The sequence below is a fragment of the Podarcis liolepis genome (assembly GCF_965112155.1).
Source record: "Podarcis liolepis genome assembly, chromosome: 9".
NCBI lineage: Eukaryota > Metazoa > Chordata > Lepidosauria > Squamata > Lacertidae > Podarcis > Podarcis liolepis.
This window is the reverse complement of record NC_139564.1, coordinates 46,146,463-46,171,007: the sequence shown is the minus strand read 5'-3', so window position 1 is coordinate 46,171,007 and position 24,545 is coordinate 46,146,463. Positions and strand designations below refer to the sequence as shown.

The following is a 24,545-nucleotide window of genomic DNA, read 5'->3' as shown; positions in this document are numbered from 1 at the left end:
AATGCTTTCCCATGTAGAACAGTCCCTGCAAATAAAAACCTAGCATATTTGGAAGAGGGATGCTAGCCTAACCATTACCTTCTATGCTGTTACTATTTTTTTATTTTTTTTTACATAAGTAAAAAGTGACCTTTCCCCATCTGGCATGGTGGTGTGCCTCGAGATTTTTTTCATGAAACAAGTGTGCCTTTGCCCAAAAAAGGTTGGGAAACACTGATCTAGGGGAGCCCATATCTTGAAGCAAGCTTTGCTTTCCAGCTCCCAACATACTGAATTATAATACCGTCATTGTAATGTACTGCTATGTTGTTGTGGCATTACAGTTAAATCAAGCTGTCTCATGCAATAAAATACAAAGTGGGAAATCTGATAAACAGCTTCCCCAAAAGGTCAAAGTTAATGGGTTTTTACTCAGAAGAATAACACTGAGCAAAAAAGATGTTTTCAGCATTAGTTATCTGGCAAACTACAGAAACAATGCACCAAATCAGCCATGCTATTTTAGGGAAAGGACATAGGAGACTCCTAAACCTTCTTTTGCCCTTGGTATAAAATATATCAGACATTGGATAAAAACAAATGAACAGAGCAATCTTACCAAGGACACCTAATTGAACACATAGTTCTCAAGCAAATCATAGTAATATGATTTTTCCCCCATAGAAAAGAGTGATTTTGTTCTGATTTATATGAGAGAACTATACTGCGCAAGTGGTGAAGGTATTTGTCTTACCTCTGTCACTGAAGTCATCCACGAGAATGATTTCTGCTATTAGGCTACTTGGAGTCCTGTTGATAATGCTGTGTATGGTTCGCAAGAGTGAAGTCCAGCCTTCATTATGAAATGGGATGATTATGCTAGTGTTTGGAAGCTTCTCCAAGTATACCTTGTGCTTACAGCTGAGGACAGGAAAGAAAAAAGACCATGTAAGAATATGATAAAGACAGGTTTGGCACCTTTCAAATATCATTTCTTATAAAAGAAATCGGGAGAGCAAATGTTCAAACAGTTCAAATGCCTTTTACTGTGGGTACCCTCCAACATCAATCTGTCTGCCTTGGCCATCAATATTGTGGCATACACTTCGTAGTGGAAAGCAGATCAAGTCTTTTGATATAATCGACAGATGACATTTTAAGAGAAATTCCCTCTTTTAAAGGAATGCTTTATATTTCACACAGTAAAGAAACCCCCCCCCCCACTGAATTCTATGCATGCTTACTGAAAAGTATGTCCTATTGAGTTTAATAGGGAATCAGAATGTGTGTGAATTAAGAATGACCAAAATAGTGTCATATTGTGGACCATACTAAAATTGCAGAGTTCCATTTCTCACTGGTTAATTAGATTCCAAAACTGATTGTTGAACAGGCCATATATTTTATTTAGTATCTCTTTACTTTGCATTTTATATCTATTTTAAAATGGCAGATAAACCAGTCCTTTATGTAAGAATAGGATACAAATACCCATGAATAACCAACAAAGGAATGGATTAGTACAGTGATTGCTAGGTTATGGGCAGCTGGGAAGTACTGGCGTCAATATATTTATCTGAAATGATAGATGTGAATATCAGAAATAAGGAACACTGGATTTATGGCTGCATTCTTATTATCAGAATTATTCAACAGGAAGGAAGAGGTTTAGAACACATTTTTTCCCCTGGATTTCATGAATCAAAGCCAACATCTACTGTTTGTCTTCAAATATCTCCTTCAGTTCCTCTTTTAGTTCATTCATATTCAAAAGCATAGAGAGAGCTAATGCAACTCGAGCAATGCAGCTAAACACTCAGGATAATCAGCACCATTAAATGTAAAGTGTAACTGCAAATATGCCTCTGGAGAGAAAAGCTTCTATCAGCAGGCAAGTGCAAGTGAACATTCAAATGGAAATGGAAAGACATAAAGGTATTTCATGAACTTCTTAATTAGACACCAACTGCATTTATATAATGCCAGCTACAAAATTACACACTTAAAAGTTCATCATTTTACAATAAATAACATACAAAGACTTCAGTAGTGCATCAACTATGGAACTAAGCAATGATCAAAGAGTGGCTATTCATTATTTGTAATGGGCTACAAAATTAATCGCATACAGGTCAGCTGCTCAAACACTGACATTCAGTAGATTGCTACGGACTGCTGGACAGTTTCTCCTGAAATTTCAAAAGATTTCAGAAGCCTACTCCGCTATTATTCAGAGAAGGGTTTTTCGTGTGGCTGCCTCTCTTCTGCGGAATAGCATTCCTGTTGAGATACAACAGGTACCCACCATCTGCACTTTCTGAAATACATTTTTGTCCCAACAGCTTTCCCAGCTGGTTAAGTGGGTCTTTATCACGAGTGTCTACACTGTGCACTTTCAGTTCTGTTTTAAATGTATTTTCTGTTTTTGTGTTTTTAACTATTTCCAGTGTACACCACTAATATGAATGAGAATTCAATAGCCGCACAACGACTGATTTACTTTTAGTAACCTATGTTAATGTAGAGAAAGAAAGAAAATGGTACTCTTTCATTGTTTCTGCCTAACTTGCAGCCAGGAAGTTTAGCTGCATCTGATGAATATCTTGCGGTTAAGCTGCCTTGGCATATCGTGTTCCAAAATGATCAGGCACCAGGAACTTCATGGAAGTACCTATCGAACAAATTAGACCTGGGTCCAATAGACTCCCACCATTACTTGGTCCCAATACTACTGTCCGGGCCAGTTTTCAATACTACTCTCCAAGCCAATGAAACCAGAATATAAATTCTTTGAGATTTTGGAGGCCTAGTAAGAATTTCAAGGCAACTGGTAGTGTGGTGAAACTGTGCCTTCCATTTGAGCTTTGAAGGAATTCTTCCAATTTCTGTGGGAATCCATGGCCTGATTTGACCAATTCCATGCCACACAAGCAAACTTCTTAAGCACACATTAAATTCTGATACACCCAACTGCACAACAGTTAATACAATGGGCAGGATTAAATACAGTGGAACCTTGGGTTGCGAACGTGTTCCATGCAGGAGGCACGTTTGCAACCGGCACCGTCCGCAACCCACAGCGCCACGCCTGCGCACGTGTGGGTCGTGATTCAGCGCTTCTGTGCATGCGATTTAGCATTTCTGCGCATGCGCGAGCACCAAAACCTGGACATAACCCGTTCCGGTACTTCCGGGTTCAGCGTGGTGTGCAACCCAAAATTGCATTACCCGAAGCGTCTGTAACCCGAGGTACCACTGTAGTGTATTCGAAGACTAAATCTAGGGACTACATTTCCCAGCAGCCCCTTCTGTGAACTGATTCTGACTTGGATAAGGAAAAAAAGTTAAAAGGAAGGAAAAACAGAAAAATTGGGTAGATACTTACTAGTCAGTCAAAAACAAAGGTAGTCATAACCCTGAAACTATTGCTACATAAACTGACTGTCTTTGAAATACCTTGAAAAAAGAAGGGTTTGAACCTAGGGAGGCTCATGGTTGAACTGACAACCACAGAAAGATTATTAAATAGTTGACAATACATTTTGAATCCAGTTTTTATGAGCCACAGCATGGGTGACTGCACACCTTCCTGTTTAATCAACTTTATCAAAGCATCTGTTGTTAGATCGCTAGAATCCGCAAGCACAAAGGTTAGGGTTAGGCTGCTAACCTTGAGCTTCCCTCAGTGCTTGCTTCCAGTCCCAGCTATACAGGAAAACAACTGGTTTACACTCTCATTGCAACAGCTTGCTAATATGAGAATGTAGAAGAACAGGAAGGTTTTTCTTTTAACTGTCTGCAAAAAGTTACTAAGCTGATTATCACTAGAAAGCTAGACCATAATTGGTATTAAAAATATCTCATGACATACAGGTCTATCTAATTAAGAATTAAATAATATAAAAAAGAGCATTTAGTAGGGATGAGCAAAGCAAATATTATTAGCAAAGAAACTTGTGAAAAATTGTCAGTTGTGATCTTTCATTCCATGGAGCATGGCACATCAGTCAAAAGGTGTCAGATAACTGGCAGCTCATACATTTTATGAATTTAAGCTGACTTCTCTCTATAGAAAAGGTGTGATATTTATTCTGTGTGAATAAAGAGAAACATTATGCAAATCCAAATATATATTTCGTTTTTCTTTTTCTTTTTTAAAAACCACCTCAGTAATTATGGTAAACCCCACACTAATTAAGGAGATAAAAATAGATAGGATTTTTATTCTGATGATCACTTTTAATATTTATCAACCAAATGCAACATTCTGCAATTAAGAGACAAATAATGTTAATGTCTAGCTGGATGAGGAATAGTCCATCATCCAATGACATGGGGTCTGTTGGATATATTAAACAGCACCAACTTCTGTTTGGGTTGGAAAGCTGGTTTGCATTATTATATTTTTATCCTGCCTTTCCTGCAAGGAGCTCTGGGCAGGGTACATGGTTCTCCTACTTTACCCTCACAATGTTCTTGTGAAGATCAGACTAAGAAATAGTGATGGACCCAAGGACTACCACATGAGCTTCATGGTCGAGTAGGGATATGAATCCAGGTATATTCCAATCGTAGTCTAACACATTAACCACTATACAGTACTGCACTGGTTTAGTCCACATTGCTCTTACCTGTCTCACCAGGTTCACAATATTTAACCAAAACAGATCTAGCAACTCAGTGTGGAAAGGTTTGCAATCAAGTCCAAATGTAACAAAAGCACAAAAATACAGTACTCCTGCTGGCTCACACCAAAAGACCACCTAGTCTACATGTTGCTTCTCACAGTGGCCAAAGAAGATGCCTCCAGGAAGACCACAAGCAAGGCATTACAGCAATAGCTCTTTGTTGTTCTTTGTTGTTCCCCAAGCAGTTGGCACTCATGGTCATATTGTTTCTTCTGAACTTTGATGTGTTGCATACAGCCACAATGACTAGCGGTCATTGATAAATGCATTCTCAATGAATTCCTCTAATCCCCTTATAAACCATTTAAGCTAGTGACCATCACCAATTCTTGTCGCCAATTCAAGGCTTAGTTTCTCACACAGTGCATAGTTTGTTCTGAATCTCTTGATAAAGCGGTATCATTAGATTATCCCAAGTTATAGTATTTTTTTGGTGGGGACTCTATCCCCGTTCTCCATGCTGTGCATAACTTTATAAACCTCTTATTCACACACCCTTTCCCTACTGTCTTTTTTCCACTTCAACTAAAACAATGGACATTATTCTGTGCCCCTATCATCTGCCCTCACCCTGATTTCTGTGTGCCAGCACATGCAAACCAAAATCTTTTCACTTGCTACTATTTTTCCTTCTTTAGGTAACGGGAGAAAACCATGCAGACATTGGGGAAGGTGTGGCTAAGTTCAGGAGTCAGCAATATTATGAACAATGCTACCTGAACAAACGCAGGGATTGCTTAGCGAGGTCAAAATTTTGTAGATAAAATCATGTTAGCTAGTAAGCCTTAGGGCTGGGCAATATCAGCTTTTCAACATTGTGGTATATGTGCTATATCACCAGCCAAACATCGCAATGTACTATTATATTGAAAAAACAAGCTGCATTAGCCTCAGCCTGCAAGGCACCAGGTGAAATTGCCACAGCTGGTTTGTATGACTCAGCTGGGGAGTAGGAGGGCTCCCGATCCCCAGCTGAGCCAGCCGTGGTGCTCCCCCTGCTCGTGGACAAGTAGGGAGAGCATCAGGGCTTCTTTGTGTGGCTGTCCTGGGGATCAGGAGGGCTTCTGATCCCCAGCAGAACCAACCCTGGTGCTCCCCTCTTTGTGGTTGAGCGGAATGGGGCGTGAGCATCGGGGCTCTTTTGCTGTGCTCTGCTGGGGATCAGGAGCCCTCCCCACCCCCAGCAGAGCCATCCACGGTGCTTGCCCTGCTTGTGCAGGAGCCAGCACCGGGCTGGAGGATCCTTTAACTGCTCAGCAACCGCACACTCCTCGGCTGAGCAGTTTAAAGATGCAGAGGGAGGAACAAGCTGTATCAGCGCCTTGTCGATGCAGCTTTTTTGTCCCTCTGTGCAGTATGAAGGCAGAGTGGGATGGCGGTTTCACTCAGTGATATATCGCTGGTGAAACTGCCACTGCTCCTCAGTCCCTCTGCTAGCAACGCTCAGTGGAGGAAGTCCCTCGCAGAGGGGCTCAGGAGTTGTGGCGGATTCACCAGCGATAACCGCTGAGTGAAGCTGACATTGCTGTCTGCTCCTCATACTGGGTCCAGGGCAATATATTGATATATCGGCCAGGCCTAGTAAGCCTAGGATTGCCCCCCCCCCCCCACAACAGTTTTATCAAAAACACCATATTAACCTTCAGGCACAGACCAACTTTAATGTATTTCAACTTTCCAGGTAAAACTTTGAGAAAGTTACTATGAGTGATTTCAATAGAAAGAGTTAGTATTAAATTCATAACTTTTCCTTTGCTGCAGTGGTTGTTATTGCTTCTAGTACGATAAACATGTGATTAATATTTTTTTTTCCATGTGGGAGATCATTCTACCTCAAGCAAGAAATGAGAAATTTTTAGGGCTATTGAGCGCTGCAAGTTTCCACAGTGAATGAAGAAGGTCATTTAGTATGGGCATCGCCAACTGTTATACATCTGAAAATATTCAGAGTTTCCACTGGACCTTTAAATTCCCCACTTATGCTCAATAGATAAGTAGGCTGCTATTTAATATAAGATGTAAAAATAATGCCTGGTCAAGCAGCTAAAGGATTCTGCGCCTACGTTCTATACTTCATTGGGCAGCAAAATAGCATCCTGTCCGTTTGGGACCATAATATGATTTAGCCAAGGAACAGCCAGGCTTGAATTAACTAAACTTTGGTCAACAACACAATTAAATGCTTTCTGACACAACTCTTGAGAAAACAAGTCACATGAGTTGGAATTCTTAACTATGCAATCATTAGGCAGTTGTATATCCACTAAATGGGCTGAAGGTGAACATTAGAAAGCACTACAACTGTCGGTGCAGAGTAGCACCAGGATTTAGTAGGCTGTGTGATACACCCATCTTTCGAAACAAATGCACAATTATATAAATTTTGTGAGTGCTTTGCCCTAGTGTCCTCATTAAGTAGTAGCTATCAACTAGCTTGTTTTCTTCTAAAGCAAATTCTTAGTGCACTGAAGCCCAATGGCAATTTAAACAAAACCCCACTAGCCTTTTGTGTGTGTTCCAAATCACATCAGATGCTTTTCCTCCTGGGTCTTCAGATATCTTTACCCTTGCAAATTCTGCAAACCTGAAAGTTGGGGGAAGTATGGAAGGGGATAACTGGCAGAGAGACGATGAAGCATCAATCCATTTCTCTGCTCATAATGCCCCTTCCTATATCATTGTCCCTTCCATTGCTCCCCCCCTTTTTTTATAAAAGTGGTTCTGGAGATGCTTTTAAAAAATGTTATGGTGAGTACATGTGCCCTGAATTGTACCAGTTTCATTTCTATCTCTTTATCACCGCATATCCAGACATTACATGTTGCTGAGTGTGTTTCGCTTCCCTGCTATTCAATAAATAAATAAATAAATAAATAAATAAATAAATAAATAAATAAGGTAAATACAATCAGATCTAGACATCTAATCTATTCCTATACTATGAAGCATTCCTTAGTTTTCAAAAACATAAACCCCTTAAGAGATGAAAAGTGGGTTTTGCAATACCTGTTCCCTTTAACAACCTCCTGCCTTTTTCCCCATCATGGAAACCAAGGTGGCATATATGTGGCTCTCAGGTAGGACTTTGAAATCTTTACTGCAGGTTTTCCTGTAGTAGATAGGTAGCCGTGTTGGTCTGCCATAGTCAAAATAAAAAAATTCCTTCCAGTAGCACCTTAAAGAAGTGTGCATGCACACGAAAGCTCATACCAAGAACTAACTTAGTTGGTCTTTAAGGTGCTACTGGAAGCAGGTTTTCCTGTTCATTAAAAAAATAACTATGCCCAAAAAATAACAATGCCAGAAGTGGCCTAAGAGCCAGGCTTCCGATAGATACATGTGGTTGTCACTGTGCACAATGACTCGCCAAGGGCTGTGGCAATAAAGCCCCTGTTCCACACATCCTCCACAATCTGGAATATGGGGGTGGGGGCGCTAGGAGGAGAAGTAGTGGCAGGCAGCAAGTGGAAATATCATCACTTCTTTCAAAAAGCTATGCACTTTGCTACCCAACCACTTTTAATGATGTGTCATTGTTTTTATTGACTGCCCGTAAGGCACTCTGGGAGGCTTGCTGCATAATGAGCAGGGTAATTAATACATAAATAACATACCTTATGGCAACAATGATTTCTTGAGTTATTCCTCACTATGGCAGTGCAAAGCCATGTTGGTGCTCTGACCCTACTGTGGCCCCCATTCCAAGATATCTTTGGGTTGCATTCTGAACAGGTAGCACTTAACAAGTTCTGCAGCAACCATTTATATAGTTCAGGATGCAAAAGCCAGTTAAAATAGCTTCCATGGAGCAACTGTGCTTTAGGATGTAAAACGTGTTTTCTGTACCTTTACATTTCCCTACAGTGTATTACTATTAAAAGAGAAAATGGTTTGTGTTCAAAATATCAACCTAAATAGAAATTTAATCATTACCACTGTAACTTCAGTGTAAACAATGTCCCTTTCTGATGTGCAGTTTCAAAATGACAACCTTTAGCAGCCCTTTGTACAAAAGTCTGCAGGAGAACATTTTGAAACAGCCTGAGCTTTTTAAATTATGAGAAAGGAGGGGAATGTTGGCACCATTTCAGTCAGTTTATAGAAAAAGCCAATTCATAAAAGCTGCAATTTGTTTGACCCCATGGTTATAGCAATAATATTTTATGCACATTACGGGAGTCCAGTGGCAGAACCTTGGCTAGCCACCAGATTTTATGCCTTCTAGACATATCAACAGGCTTATAAACTGCTGTTCCTGATGGATGTCACAGAAGAAGTGAAATGCAGTGCAGGTTGTCTGCAGAAGCAAGAAAAAGAGAGAGAGAAGACTGTGCAGGAGCTCAAAGATGATAAAAGCAGACACCCCCTCCCTTCTCACTTAAAAAAATCTTACAAAAGAGCATGCCACACAAAACCAGAACAAAAGGGAAAAGTGCAAGTTTCAGTTTTCCACTGAGTTTTCCATTCTTAGCGGAGAATTTAAAAAGAAGAAAAGAAAAAAATAACTGACCTTTTCTCTCTCTTTATCAAGGGGACTACAATACCTCCCTGACATCAAACTAGTGACAAGCGTGCAACCGAAAAACACCAGCCTAAAACGTTTTCAAGCAAAGATTTACATAGTAATTGTCTCAGTGTGTCGAAGTATTCAATTTACAGCGGCTAGCTTCAGTCATCCTGCATTCCTATTCCAATCTAGACTTGTCAGCTGAACTTGATAAAGCAGTGATAACCAGTAATTTCCACAACCGTTTGACAGGTCTGTAAAATTAGCTTGGAGGTGGGGAGAGGAGGGAAAGAAAAATAATTTCCAGTGACGGTGGCTCAAAACTTCAGAGTTTTCAGCAGGGATAAACATTACTGAATACATCTGAATCAGGCAGGATGTTGAAATGTGAATATAAAGCCTAAAAGTCACTGGTTGTGCCAGAGAAACTAGACTGAACTGGTTCTTCGATCAGTTTCAAATGCCACAACTTAGGCTGCAATCCTATATACACTTACCTGGGAATAAATTTCATTAATCTCAGTGCAGTTTACTTCCAAGTAGGCATACACAGAACTGAAGTGAATTGGTTAGTGGATCATTGGTTAGTGCCAAGTTGCCAATTGTTTCTGTGGATTCTGTGTGTACTCTGCTAGGTCTGGCTAAGGTCCTGCAACTAGTCAGAAAGTTGTGAAACTCCAAATAGGTTTTACCAATAAGCTGAATGCGTGAAGGCAGGGAGTAAAACTCCGGGCATTTAATTGGCTCTTCTGCCCAGAGCCTATACATGTGCAAATTGTATGTGTGAATTGCAGAGGTTCTGTCCATGCAATCTACAACCCCGCAAAAAAGCTGGATTCCTGATCAGGCCAACAGTCTGCGTACACTGATTCTGTACCCAAGAGTCAAATAAAGCATGGCTATCAGGGCTATACTCTGACTGGTTGTATAAATAGGCCTGGAATGCTTGGAAATTATAACCATGAATTGTGGGTTTTATTCCATGCAAATGTTGCCCACTGTATTCAGGACTTATATGAGTATTATAGTGCTCTTGGCAAGTTACAAAAGAACAGTGCCGTTCATGGTAGGAAAGCTGTTTACAAGGAAAGAACAAACACCATAGTGCTGATTTGCTCCCAATGCGACAGTGCTGACAATGCCCTGCCTCTGGGGATACTCTAAGAAATGCCATGGCCCATGTGGCTAGCAGTGAGTGAAAAACAAATTAGTGGCAGATATATTGACAAACACAACAGGGAAAAGTGGCAGTTCAGCCTCATTTTGTCCCTAATGATTTTCTGCATTGTTTCCAGTGGCACTGTTTTGAACACCAATAGAAATCAGGATATCCTTTTGGAACAGAAGCTGTTGTGTGGTGCATATTTATCATGCCAACAATGCAACTTTAATGCTCTGTAATTATGTATTAAAATCCCATCTAACTGGAAAGATACTTGGCCAGGGGGAATTGCTGAAGATAATTTCAGGTGACCTGTGGATGGTTTTCCCAGCCAAAAGTCAAAGACAAAATATTTGAAACCGATTAGATAAAACCGAGTTAGTTCTTAGCATTAATCATATGCAAATCAACCCTTGGTTATAGAGATTAATATAGGGATTTCCAAGGGCATGTTTAGCCTTTCTCAAATTAACTTTTAATATGTTTCTTTTAAAAATGAAATTAGCATTGTGTCAACCCTCCGCGTCCCCCACAATAAATAGTAGATAAATAAATATATGCTATATTAAGTGATCAACAGAGGACATAATCTACTGGAAATGTTTCCTGTGCAAGACCCACTGAAGTGAATCGGAGTACCATAAGAAAATGACACTGTCCCTGTGCAACTTCCTTTCATTTCAATGTGACTTCTTTATGAAAACAGCCAAGTGAATTAGACTCACTGACATCTTCACCTGTTTTTCCAAATAAGCTGTTCCAGATAGATCCTAACTATTAGAATCAAGATTTCATTTTAACAAATGAAAATCTCACCCTCCCCCAATATTCTGTAAACACACAGCTTTTGTGAAAAGTAATCAGAAACCTCTCTGCACATTCTCCGCTTGGTGCCTAACATTATTACAGGCTTATGGCAAAACATGGTTCCTTGCAGGGGAATTTCAAAGCCATCAATGAAATGGCCCTAGCATTCCTTTCGCAGGATGAGATTTTAAGAAGGGCCTGTCCTGAATATTGTAAAAGATAAGGGAAGGGAAGAGAAGGCTGAAGAACATGATGGTAAGCGATGGTTTAATGTTGTTATATTTTATTACCCACTCTTCGTCCTAAGGTCCCAGGGCAGGTTACAACATTAAAACACACAATTAAAAGCAGGTTAAAATAATCTCCAATCATAGAAATAAGGTGTATACTAAAAATATACACCTCAAGTGTCAAAAGCCACGGTAAAGAGGTGTATCTTCAGCATTTGCCAGAAACTGTATGATGAAGAAGCCAGACTTACCTCTGTAGGCAGTTTGTTCCACAGCATAGGAGCTGCCGCAGAGCCAATTGGACAGTCAAAATAATTGATATATACACACTTCCAAAGCCATTGGAGATGTGCCCACCTGTCTGATATTCAATATAATCTGTTCACAATCTTGACCAACACTTTAATCTGAAAAGCCTCCCCATGTCACATGCCTCCAGTCTAGGCCAGTAACAGTGTTGCATTGTTAACTTTCTCATTAATGCAGCCTCTCTTACAAAATGCAAGAGTGTCACAAATTATGTTACATTAAGACAAATAGAACTGTAACTGGTATAAAAACCACTCCCAAAGTGGAACAATGTACCTGATTATTTCAGACCTTCTGTTTGTCACTTTTAGAGTAGTTTCTTGTATCTGGCATCCCCAGAGAAGCATTTAGCAATATTGCTTACGACTCTTTCCATGCCTCCTGCTACAAACACCTACCAGCAGAAAGCTCACATTTCCCTACAAACACCTACAGTGGAGCCCAATATCTTCTTTTGCTCCTCACTGCAAGCAGCTGGAAGTGATAGAGGATAATTAGCCACGGCAGCTTCACACCTTTTCTAATCTTCAGCTAAATCAGGAAGCTTCTGCAAAACAAGGTAAACTAAGTGAAGGCATGCCCTGCAACAATCAATCAGATTTAGTGTACCTACTTAGGATGTCGAATGTCTGGCAGGGATCGCTCCAAGGCTATGTTGTTGCTCACAAAAATATTGAAACCATTTTCCCGATATGCAGAATCATCATTGTCTTCTTCTGTGAGAGGGTAAGGCTTTCCCTGTTCACCTTTCCCTGAAATGGAACAAAAAAACCAAAATATAGTTACCATCATTGGTGCTTGAGTGTCCAGAATGCTGTGATGTTCTGTGATGGAAACTGTTTTAACAAGCAAACTGCAAATAATGCCTGAAGTATGAAATAGTGGCACTCCAATGCACATTACAGTATTCATGCAGTTCCTCTGTGCATTGAGATTTTCCCTCTGATCTAATAGACCAGAGGGACAGAAAACTATAAGTGATATAGACAAGAATGTCTATAGGCCCTTCTGCTTTAAATGTACAATAGAACCTTCTGCATGTGGCTGTCTACCAATGTAGTTGATAGGTCAAAGCCAAACAACCAGCTCTATGGGCCTTTGAAAGAAAGAGAACTGATATTGTTAAGTTGTGGGTGAACATATCAGACGACACAGCGATTCTTCAAACAGGCCAGGGTTTATTCACAGGCCAGGGCAGAACTGAACTGAAGGTTTCAGCCAGCCTGCTTATAGAGAGCTCCAGTAAAACGTTACTGTAACAACTTTCTAAAACTATCCAGTCACTGAATGTCACTTTCGATCCCTTATTTGCATAACTATCTACAGTCTACAGTATCCCCCTGCTGGCCCAGGGTGAGAACTTCAGTACATAACACCTATAAACCCTAATCCGCCATAAGGTTTCATACAATGGAACATTGACCCTGATTGACCAAGGTTCTGTTTCCATTGGGGAAGGGTATCAATGAAACATCCTTCAAACTGATACCAATCATTCATCAGCCAAAGGGTGTGGCCAGTGTGGGCCAACCCTCTGAGGGATAGGACTAGCTGTGTGCATTCCCAGTTGACTAATCACCTATTCAATACCTACCAAACACCTGAAAAGGGCTATTGATACAGATAAATGGCAAAGTAATAGAATATTGACATTTGGAATAGGTTGATCTAGTCTCCATTCTGCAGTAGCTCTTTTAACATTTCACAGCAAGGCTAGGAGGTTCATCTTTTTAAATCTATCTTGCCTCAAATGGCTTCATATCCACAGAGTTGAAGGAAATATGTCAACCTGGTTAATTGAATTGTAATAGGCATGGTGTGCAATATTTTTTTTATATCAACCAGCATTTTCTTCATCCTAATTATCAGGCAGTTCTGGATAGTACAGAAGATCTTGACAACTGGAAGGGGCCTAGACCACAGCAACATTTTGCCCAGAAGAAAGACATTTTGGGGGATCATTAGGGAGAGACAGGTTTTTTTCACTTGATTCCAGAAATTAAAAAAGATTAGTGAGAGAAGAAAAGGAGCATTATTCTCTTAAATAGGCACAGAACACAACAGTATAAAAATGGCACTCAATCAGTCAAAGCCAGGTATGTTAATTATTAAGATTCTCAATAATAGAGAATAGAATAAATTGGGTCAGAATACAACACTATAGAGCATTAAACATATATATATATATATATATATATATATATATATATATATATATATGTTTTCGTAGATTTTCACGGGTAAAACCTGCATATATATATATATATATATATATATATATATATATATATATATACACCAAAACCTGCATATATATATATATATATATATATATTCACTCTACAGTAATTATCCTCACTTAAGCTCAAAGAGTAGAAAAGGAAACATTTGCATATGTGTTGTTGTTGTTTTTTTAAAAAGAAGTCACCCTACTTTGTTTTGTAGGAATACCAAAATAAAAATAAAAAATCCTTTTACATTCTGAAATTATTCAGAGCATATTTCTTCCTACTTGTGAGGTGTGTGTGCAGGAGCCAGGCCCGGTGACCAATAGGACTCTGCAGGACTGAGGCCGTCCTAAGTTTGTTCTGAAGAGGCAAGGCGTGGCCTCACAGGTGAGGCTGATTGGTAACTCACAGCACCTGGTGCCAAGAGCTGGGAAGGGATATAAGCTCAGCATTTCCCTTCTGCTCTTTGCTACAGTAACACGTTCCCTGCCTTGCTGTGTTTGACTCCTTGCTTCTTGATCCTCAGACCCCTGATTTCATGACCCCTTGCTTCTTAATCCTCGGACCCTTGGCTTCGTGACTCCTTGCTACCTGACCCTCGGACCCTTGGCTTATTGACTCCCGGCTCTCTGACCCTCAGACTCTTGGCTTTCTGACTCCTGTTCCTGCTCCCACCCCACCATCTTGCCCCCCATCCCGACGTCCCCAGCCGGGACTTTGATCACCCGTGAACCGGACTGTGACACTACTCATGTAGACCTTCACAAAAAACAGCAACCACTGTTTGTGACAGCAATTGTTACTTGTTAACCAGGAACTAATGCATGTTTGCCAAGTCAGCTTCTCTCAGATCACATCTACACTAAGCCTTAAATGCACTCTTGCTCTACCTATTTATTTATTTATTTATAAAAAGGGGTAATCCTGGGAACTGTAGTTTGTTAGGGGTGCTGGGAACTGAAGCTTTGCATCCTCAGCAAACTACAGTTCCCATGATTATTCATGATTACAAAAATGGTATAACCGTGCTATGAATATTTGGTGTGGAAGTAACTTGAGATTTGAGGCACATTTTAAAACTAATGAGATTGTGGAAATCATTCATGATATCCTAGCTAGCTGATACAATGCAACGGTTCAGGCAAACATGCAGACAAGGACAGCTGGAATGAAATTTTCTTGAATGGTACAGCTGCTGCCCCGGAAATGGTTATTTACAGTCAAATATTCTGGAATCCGACGGCAGTTGGAATTTACCAGTTTCTACGAGGCTACCAATTTATCTTTCCCTCAGAATTTCAGCCAGTCATTATGCTCCGGAAACTCCAAAGGACCTCTCTTCCCTATTCAAAAACAAGCCCATCTTTTGTAATCATACCTTCATGCCTTAGCAATTACATATTGGCACCCCAAATTCAGATGCACCACAGAACACAAAAAAATATTTTTTTATGGCAGGTGTTCCAGAATTTAGTGAGTAAACAATAGGAATGAATTTGTTGTGGCTTTCACATGCAGCAGTTAAATGTAAGAAACATACAATATAAGCACAGGCACCAAGCCTCCCCCCCCCCCAGTATGTGGGGACATGGCTGAGGCCCCCAATCTTGAGCAGCCGGGCCTTGCCGGGCCTCCCCACAGCAGTGGTGAGCCTCGCTGGGCCACCCTGCATTGGCAGTAGGCCTTATTCCAATTCACATGATAACACATATGTATGTTGCATGTGTGACATCATGCACGTGACGAGGGTCCCCCCAATGTTGGGTGGAACTTGGCGTCTCTGAATATAAGAGATGGTCCCTTATTCAAAATAATAAAAAACTGTCAATTAAGCCTGTTTGATTAGACACTATGGCTTAACTAGCCATCCTAGGAAGTGGTCAGCATCGAGATTTACCATCAGAAGGCACTGAGACACACTGTGAGGACGAAGTGGTGAGCTTGATGGCCAGGGGTGCTTTTCACCAACTTTGTAAGAGCTATGGGCAGTCATGCACTTGGATATTTTGACCACAGTTGTCCGTGCATTGACAGGGCTAGATTACTGCAATGCACTATGTGCGACTTCCGTTGAGGTTGGTCTGCAGGCTGTGGCTAGGATGGTTGTGGAGAAAACTACTATCTGCGTATAATATCTTATCTGCAGAACCCGCCCTGTTTTCCAATCTGTTACCATGCCAAGTTTAATGTTTTTTTTTAAAAAATAAATATTTATTAAAATTTCACAAATTATAAAAACACACACAATACACAATACAAACATACACACACCAAGTCAAACATGTATAATTTCAAATCATTTTTTTCTTAAAACTTACTTCACCGACTTCCCCATACCTCCCCTTTCTGCATTCCAATTCCCAAATTTATTTCAGCAAATCCTCCACCTTAATTTTATCTAATTTCTTCCTTTTCTTTTCTTTTACTTAAACTTTTACAACTATAATCCCTTTCTTTCTATAACCGCAACATTTTAACACTCATTAATTTTACAATATTTCTTAACATAAATTTTAATTTTTTTCCAGTCTTCTTCCGCTGTCTCCTTCCCCTGGTCTCGGATTCTGCTGGTCATTTCAGCCAGTCCCATGTAGTCTATCACCTTCATCTGCCATTCTTCCAGGGTGGGTAGATCTTGTGTCTTCCAATACTTTGCAATGAGTATTCTTGCTGCTAAGTTTAAAGTTTTTGCACTATCATAAAAGAGGGACGCAGGTGGCGCTGTGGGTTAAACCAGAGTCTAGGGCTTGCTGATCAGAAGGTCGGCGGTTCGAATCCCCACAATGGGGTGAACTGCCATTGCTCGGTCCCTGCTCCTTCCAACATAGCAGTTCAAAAGGACATCAAAATGCAAGTAGATAAATAGGTACCGCTCTGGTGGGAAGGTAAACGGCGTTTCCGTGCGCTGCTCTGGTTCGCCAGAAGCGGCTTAATCATGCTGGCCACATGACCCGGAAGCTGTACGCCGGCTGCCTTGGCCAATAAAGTGAGATGAGCGCCGCAACCCCAGAGTCGGCCATGACTGGACCTAATGGTCAGGGGTCCCCTTTACCTAAAAGGCCCTTAACACCTTGAGGTTATGTGAGAGAGAGCCTTACCCATGCATACACAGCAGGTCACTGAATTCTGCAGGAAAATCTAAAACAGCAGAAGCTTCTCTACAGCAATTCAGAGCAGGGCTTTTGGTGTGGCTACCTCTGTTCTTTGGAACACTATCCTTATGCTTTCCAGAAACAAATAGAGACAGTGCCCCACCCCCGAAACACAACAAGCTTTTCTAGCTAGATTAAGGGGAGGCATGTTTTAGGTCCCTGACTTGGGTGTTTATTTCTATTGGTTTTAAAACTGACTTTGGGGGGAGGGTATTGTTTAAAAACCAATCTTAGTTGTTTTTATTGCATGATTGTAAACAACAACAATAGGTAAAATTGCTTATAAAACATGTTTATTAGGAGAAATTCCCACTAAAATTCTGAAGGTGTTTTGTTAGGACTTGCCAACTGATTGCAAACTGATGTGGATATGTAGCAAACTGAGCCTAAAATTGGAAAAAAAATGAGAAGCAGAGAGAAACTAAAACTGACAGATTTATATGTCTTGAGTGGGGGATAGGGCCCCCGCTGTTGCTTTCAATATATTTTGCAAATGCACAGCATGAATTATCTGCCCTGCTATACCACTGCTTTATTTTCTGTTCACAGGGGGAATACAAGAGGGTGCAAAGCTGGTGATGAACACATCTCTAAATCCTTGTTTAAACCCTGCTGCTCCCTAAACAAACAAACAAACCCTTGCTTTGAAACACCACACTTTGGCTGCTACAATGGGAGGTACAAGTACATTTTTGAGAACAAGAAAGGTTTGATATAGTCCCTAATACCAACATATTGTAATGTTAGATTGGAATAGAAATAAACACTGGCAGTCAAGTGTGTCCAGTGTGTTTGGAATGCCAGAGTGTGCGATGGGAGATAAGGATTCCTCCATGTTCTGATTTAAGTTACACAGCACTATCGCCGTTCCAAAAAGACTGTGTTTTCTGCAGCCAGCTGAAACTAATCACAGCTTTGTAGCCAGGGGATGTGCAGTATATCTTCTATTTAGCCCAGCTACTTATCACCAAATGCCACAACTGCTAGAATGCCTTTTCTCCGATTTAACATAAGAACAGACTGGCAGCAGGTTGCTTCCTAGAGCCAAGCCTTGTAGACAGCAAACCAGCCAGCTTGTGAAAAACACAACTTATCTCAACATTAAAAGCATTTGCGCTTTGATTCAATCATGGGCTGACCTGCATAGATAAAAGGAATCCAGTGCATGCCCAGATAATTTGAAGGAATTCAGCTTTACAGGAAGGAGGCTGCAGGGTTTAAACAAACCAAGTGACATTCTAGGAAAGGTATGTGTTGTAGCAGAATGTCTGTGTTGTAAACAAAATCTGCCCTTCTTCCCTTATGGGGTATTCAAGAGCCCATATAGAGTCCTTAAGTGGGTTCTCTATCGGTAGGAGAAAATAATAGAGGCCAACCAGAGAATATTGAGAAGCAAAGCAGCTAGTAAGTCTGATCTTTATTAAAGCTGTTGCAACAGGGTGCTCCCCTCACACGCAGGAGGACGAAGGAGGACCCAGAACAAAGATGTGCCTGCCCTTATGTAGGCATTTAAAATTCCCTACCCTGGAGCTCAAGAACCCCTCAATACATCATACATACATCACAGAAGGGGTGTAAACCAAGACCACCCCCCACAAGCATTATACCTACATCACAGAAAAGGTGGTGTACAACAGAAATTTGAATGTTGTTGTTTGTCCCGTCTGCCAGGTTATCTGATAATGCCTTATCTAATTGCCTTTCCTGGTAGTCTGCCCATTCCTTTGAGATGGTGATTACCCAATTCCTGAGACAATGTGAAGGTTCCCTCACCCCTCCCTCACCCCCTCCCTCCTTGCAGAGAAAACATTTTGTCAGTTTGGGAGTCAAAATGGTTTCACGACGGTCTTCCTGTGCTGCTCCAGACATGTGGTCCACATATCTATGTTTGTGCTTGGTTGGTACATTTATGAACATTTATTATATATATATAAGGCCTTAAATTTTTTATTACATCTGCAGTAATTAAATAGGTGCTGCACAACCAAACTGGAGAAGGTGAACTAAACCATGGCTGGCACCGAGTAAAAGAAGTAATATTTAAAGCTGCAAGACTACAACTTGAGAGAAACATAAGTCACGGTCCCTACAGTCACTTTGAACTTAAGTCACCTCAGGACTATTAGTATTATGAGGGAAAGATTCAAGCAAATACCTGAAATTTAGGTTTGCACAATTAGTGATCTGTTACCCTGCTATAATAAATTACTCCTCCCTTGGGCTTCCAGACAATACTCTCTTGGTGATAGCAACCATGAGCAGCAACAGAGTCCATCCTGTGAAGCAGGTAGGATCTAGACTTGCCCTTCTCTGAACTGGAAGGTTCTTACCATTGACAGAGGGGATTGGAATCCAGTGGAGCCTGTATAAAAGGGTGGGAAGGTAATTTTCACCAGTTCTCCCTCCCTCTGTATCCCTATCGGGCATCTCCCATTCTGTTCCAGAGGGTTTGCCAACTATCAGAAGCATGTTTTTTGGGAGATACAGAGTGCTTTGGCAGGAAATGAAGCAGGAATTGGGGGACCCCCCCTTCCTTCATTCCTCTAGCAGGAGTTACCATTTTACACCGAAGCATCCTAAAGTACCATACAAAGTTCTGCTCGCAGGAACTCTAGATCCAACCTCAAATTGCTAATACAGTACTAATTTGTGACAAAAGTTGCCTTGATCTACCATTTGAAAATTATAGCTGGTGGCTATATAGAAAATAATCAGTCCATTTTAATAATGTATTTAACAATATGTTCTCAAATCATGCATTAGAACCATTTTCAATAATTAAAAAATGGATCATTCTGCACAGCTATAGATAGGGAGGGAGAACTTGTGAAAATTACCTTCCCACCCTTTTATGAGGTGGGGGGAGGCTATGCTCTGTTGTCTATGCTCTGGTAACCTCTAGGTTAAATTACTACAACATGTTGTACATGCAGTTGCCTCTGAAGGTGATTTGGAAACTACAGCTGGTGAAGAAATCTGCAGCCAAGTTGATCACAGGGTAGGATGGTTTGAGCACATAATACCAATCCTAGCCCAACTGCACTGGTTGCCGATTAGTTTCCAGGCCCAATTCAAAGTTCTGTTTTTGACCTATAAAGCCTTAAACAGTCCAGGGCCGCAATAACTCAAGGATTCCCTCTCCCTGTATGAATCAACCCTATGATCATAATCTGAAGCCCTTTTTCATGTGCCTCCTCTATGAGAGGTCTGGATGATGGCAATATGAGAATGGGCCTTTTCTGCAGTGGCTTCCTGTTTGTGGAATGTTCTCCCCGGTCAGCTCACCTGGCACCTTTGTTACATCTCTTTAGCCAAAAATGTTCTTCTATAACCAGGTCTTTGGCTGATAAACAACAAATGGCCTTTTAAATGTGTTTGTGGGAGGGGTATTTTTTAAAATTTTTATTTTTACTATGTATTTTGTATTCTCATTTTGAATTTGTATGTTGTGAACTGCCCTGTGATCTTTGAAGTGTGGTATATAACAACAACAACAACAACAACAACAACAACAACAACAACAACAACAATAGTATAGGCATGCTTATATTCTTATTTCTCTTTCTTCTGCAGACGTACTTACTCAACCACAGACAAATATCCAGTTCTTAGCAAAGTACCATCACAATGTATCTTACATTGGCAATAGTTCTTTCAATTACTAACATAAAAGATATTTAAACTTTCTGAAAGGTGCCAAAAAGCACTTCTGCCCCTTACGATAGATGCATAAAGTCAATCACACACGGTGGCTTTGTGCTAGGATGAATCACTGGTAGGCATGTATGGATTGAACATTATTACTGCATTAAGGCAATGTGCTTAGTAAGACGTTTGAACTTCTGCACCTGCCTCATACAGTGCCACCACCATGTATAAATGCTTTTTGGTGAACTTCATGTGACTGCTGCAAGGTCTTTAATGTCTCCATTTGGAAACAGTATTCCATACATGAGGATGAGCTTGAAGGTACAACATGTCCTGCTGAATTGGTGTACCAGTAACAATTGTACATAGAGGGGATTTTGGTCAGGACAACTTGCCATACAAAGCTGCAACTGCTGAAATTCCCACTTCTACTCGGAAGCACACCAGCTCTGTATTATATGACATTAGACTCTTTACACTGAAAATGATACTTCATGAGAAAAACATATGTTAAGCATCATGAGAAAACATATGTTAAGATTAGCCAATAAGGCACTGGATCGTGACTGGCATTCTGGGAATGGAAGAAGCTTAGCATTCGGAGCTGGCTGCTTGCCATCTGCCTTGGGATTGGCTGGAGGAAATCAGATGCTTGAAAATGGATTTCTAATTGATGCTGGAACACTTACCTGGCAGCACAGCTGACTAGATAAGCGTCAGCCTTGCCTCAAAGCAACGGAGGCTGCCATCAAAAGAACTGCTGTCTGCCCACTGGCATCGGACTGGCTTCAAGAATATTGTACCGGCCTTGCAGTAAGATTAATCCTTTATACACTGTAATGCTAGCTTGGAGCAGCAGTTACTTCAGCAGTTAGCTATTCATGCCCTGTAAGGATTACACACCAGTGGCTGCTAAATTGTACCATTTTTATCTATGCTTATAGTGGTTATGTATGCATACATATTCTCAATGTGTGGTTTCATACCAAATCAGTTGATTTGCATCATCTCCATCATCATCATCAATTTTTATCTGTTAATCTTCCTTCACTGTTGGGATAGCTCAGTTGGGATAGCTCACAACTCTTAATCTGAGGGTTGTGGGTTCAAGCCCCACATTGTGCAAAAGATTCCTGCATTGCAGAGGGTTGGACTAGCCGACCCTTGTGGTCTTTTCCAACTCTACAATTCTATCATTCTACGACTATGGATGTGGCCATTTTACTACAATTGTACAGAAGTGCCATCCATGATTAAAATGGTGTGTGTGTGTGTGTTTGGGTGTGTGTGAAGTGGACTGCAAGTGTTAATATGATTTATAATCAAAAAAGTTAAAATATAGCAATTTCAAGGTGTGTTAGCATTCACCTGCTACTCTTGAATAGAGTTATTCAATCTAGTTTGTTAAGAAAATTCCCAAACTCAGATCCACAGGCGACTTTGGATCATTTCTCTAAGGTTGTCTATCTTGAAGTTTTTATGTGTTTATATGCCTATCACATTTTAAAACTTAAAATCAATTGTTGTATATTGTTTTAAATGTTTGTTTTGCTATTGGGATTGTAGTTCCATTTGTGTTTCACAAGCTGGTCTCTCACCGTAATAAATTTCATGTTCATGAGTCATGAGTCATGAGTGTCTACAGCCCACAACAACTAAAGAACTCCCTCCCACCAAAAAGACATTCTGTAATAGGCACAGTACTTTGCACAACACCATATCGGCTCTAGCAGTATACGTGCTGCCTTCAGTATGCTTGGTTTTGGAAATGGATGAGAAGAATGTGGGAAGGAGAGTGATGATGTGATGATCCATGTTGCTTTTTACTGACCACTTCTCCTTTGCTTTGCATAGTTTGCAATCATGGAATCAGCAAATAAACAAATGTAGCACTGTAATAGTAAGCTCTGACAACCAGATCAGGCCTACTGAGCAAACTATCAGAGGCAACCCAAGGTTTATAAAAGTACCAACAGTATTAAGGGGAAACATCTGAGCCCACCCTGCAAAGAACACACTGAGGTCTGAGCATATTCAGTGACCAAGGAATGCTGAATATCTGTCAAGAAACCACCCCTTAAAACTGTAGGGGATGGAAATGGAATGGAGTATCCCAGGCTTCCTCAAACTCGCCCCTCCAGATGTTTTGAGACTACAATTCCCATCATCCCTGACCACTGGTCCTGCTAGCTAGGGATCATGGGTGTTGTAGGGTGAAAACATCTGGAGGGCCAAGTTTGAGCAAGCCTGGAATATCCTGCAAAGGAGCATGGTTGGCTGGCTTGGACCATGAATAGGAGCACTCTACAATGCAACATTTTGTCACAGGCACTACTTGTCCTGTGTGTGTTTGCAACATTTCTGTACTACTTCTCAAAAAGTCTCCTGCATGGTTTACACTAAGTGTAACAGAAACAGGTATATTGTTTCTATTTGCCCCCAGTATTATGTAAGGAAAATTCAATGCCCACCAAAGATTAGCACAAAATTAGGGGAAGACTGCATGCAAAAAAATGTGTAATAACATTCTGAGTGTGATATACTCCTTGTTGTGAACTGACAGTGCCCCAACCACCATTGTTCCAGAAGACTTCAGGCATCCCCTACACTGTTCAACAGATGCCAACACAGTATCACTTAGGAGAGCAGTCACAATAGCTCCCAGAAGCCAGAAACCCATGGTACCATGTTTTGGTTGGGAGCCACTGTGACTGCTCTGGCTAACTAGAAGTAACATTGCCACTTACTGCATTGCCTAGGAATTAATTTCTTTGCATGTGCACCACAAGGAATCACATAACCACCAAAGAGCATTGGAGTAAACTCAGGGCTCTAAAATTTTGGGGAAAGGCCCTTCGCAGGGAAACAGACACACAAAATCTAACTACTGACGTTGATGCACAAAGTTGTGTTTTCAGAACTGTGTTTGTGAAGTGGTTGTCAGCATGACATGATTTTGCATGTTTAAAAAAAGAGAGAAAAGTATAAATTCCTAATCCCCAATCAAGAGATGTAATTCCTCTTGTTAATTCCGATCCTTAGGGGATACAAGTAAGGATTATTTTTAGGTTAATACTGATTTCTCATTAGAATGAAGCTGTGATGCCCCAGCTGCACTAAAATGATTGACTTTTGTTTACTGCAACAAACAACTTTGGTTAGAAGATGACAAAATTAGGAGCAAGACTTTAGAAAAAATTTAAATGTAGCTAATCAAACAGATGATGTTTGGAGTTTTTGTTTTTTTAAAAAGAAAATGTAAGTGATCTTGCAAAGTATTCTCTTCACTTGTATTTCTGGTCTTGCTAGAACAGCAACTGTAAATTACATTTTAAGCCATCCTTCTTCCAAGAATCTCAGTGCTCCCCGCCCCCAACATCCTCACTGTGGGATATTTTAGGCTGAGAGATGGTGATCTGGCCACAACTTGCCAGGAGCCAGATCTCGCACAACTGGCAGAGTAAACCCTTTGTTGGGGTGAGGGGGAGGGGAGGGGATATAGATGTACCAGTTCTAGAATGGTGTGGCTAATGCTGGACCATGACTAGGGAGATCCAGCTTCAAATTCCCCAAGAGATCTTTGGCAAGTCACTCTTCCACAACCTCATCTTCCTCACATGTGCGCCACCCTAAGTATTTTGGAGTGGGATCCAAGTGAATGAAGAAATCAAAGCAGCTGGAAAAAGACCCTCAAAGTAATTGATAATAATGTGGAGAAGTGGATCTTGTTAAAGCTTTTACAACTTACAACACTATAATAAAAAATAAATCAGCTGCTAAATAATGCAATTGATACAGGTTTTATTTTGGCAATTCAAGTGGCTATTTCTAAGTG

The 24,545-nt window shown here is 40.6% G+C and overlaps 1 protein-coding gene across 4 annotated transcripts in view; it reads right to left on the bottom strand.

Annotated features, from left to right (window-relative positions):
• GALNTL6 (polypeptide N-acetylgalactosaminyltransferase like 6) overlaps window positions 1–24,545 on the bottom strand; it is a 458,632-nt gene that overhangs the window by 258,053 nt on the left and 176,034 nt on the right. For all 4 annotated transcript variants that reach the window (XM_083520305.1, XM_083520303.1, XM_083520304.1 and 1 more), the window contains exons 4-5: window positions 12,296–12,434; window positions 734–900 (exon numbers count right to left, since the gene is read on the bottom strand). In XM_083520305.1, coding sequence (XP_083376431.1) covers window positions 734–900; window positions 12,296–12,434 — 306 coding nt within the window. The remainder of the gene's footprint in view (window positions 1–733; window positions 901–12,295; window positions 12,435–24,545) is intronic.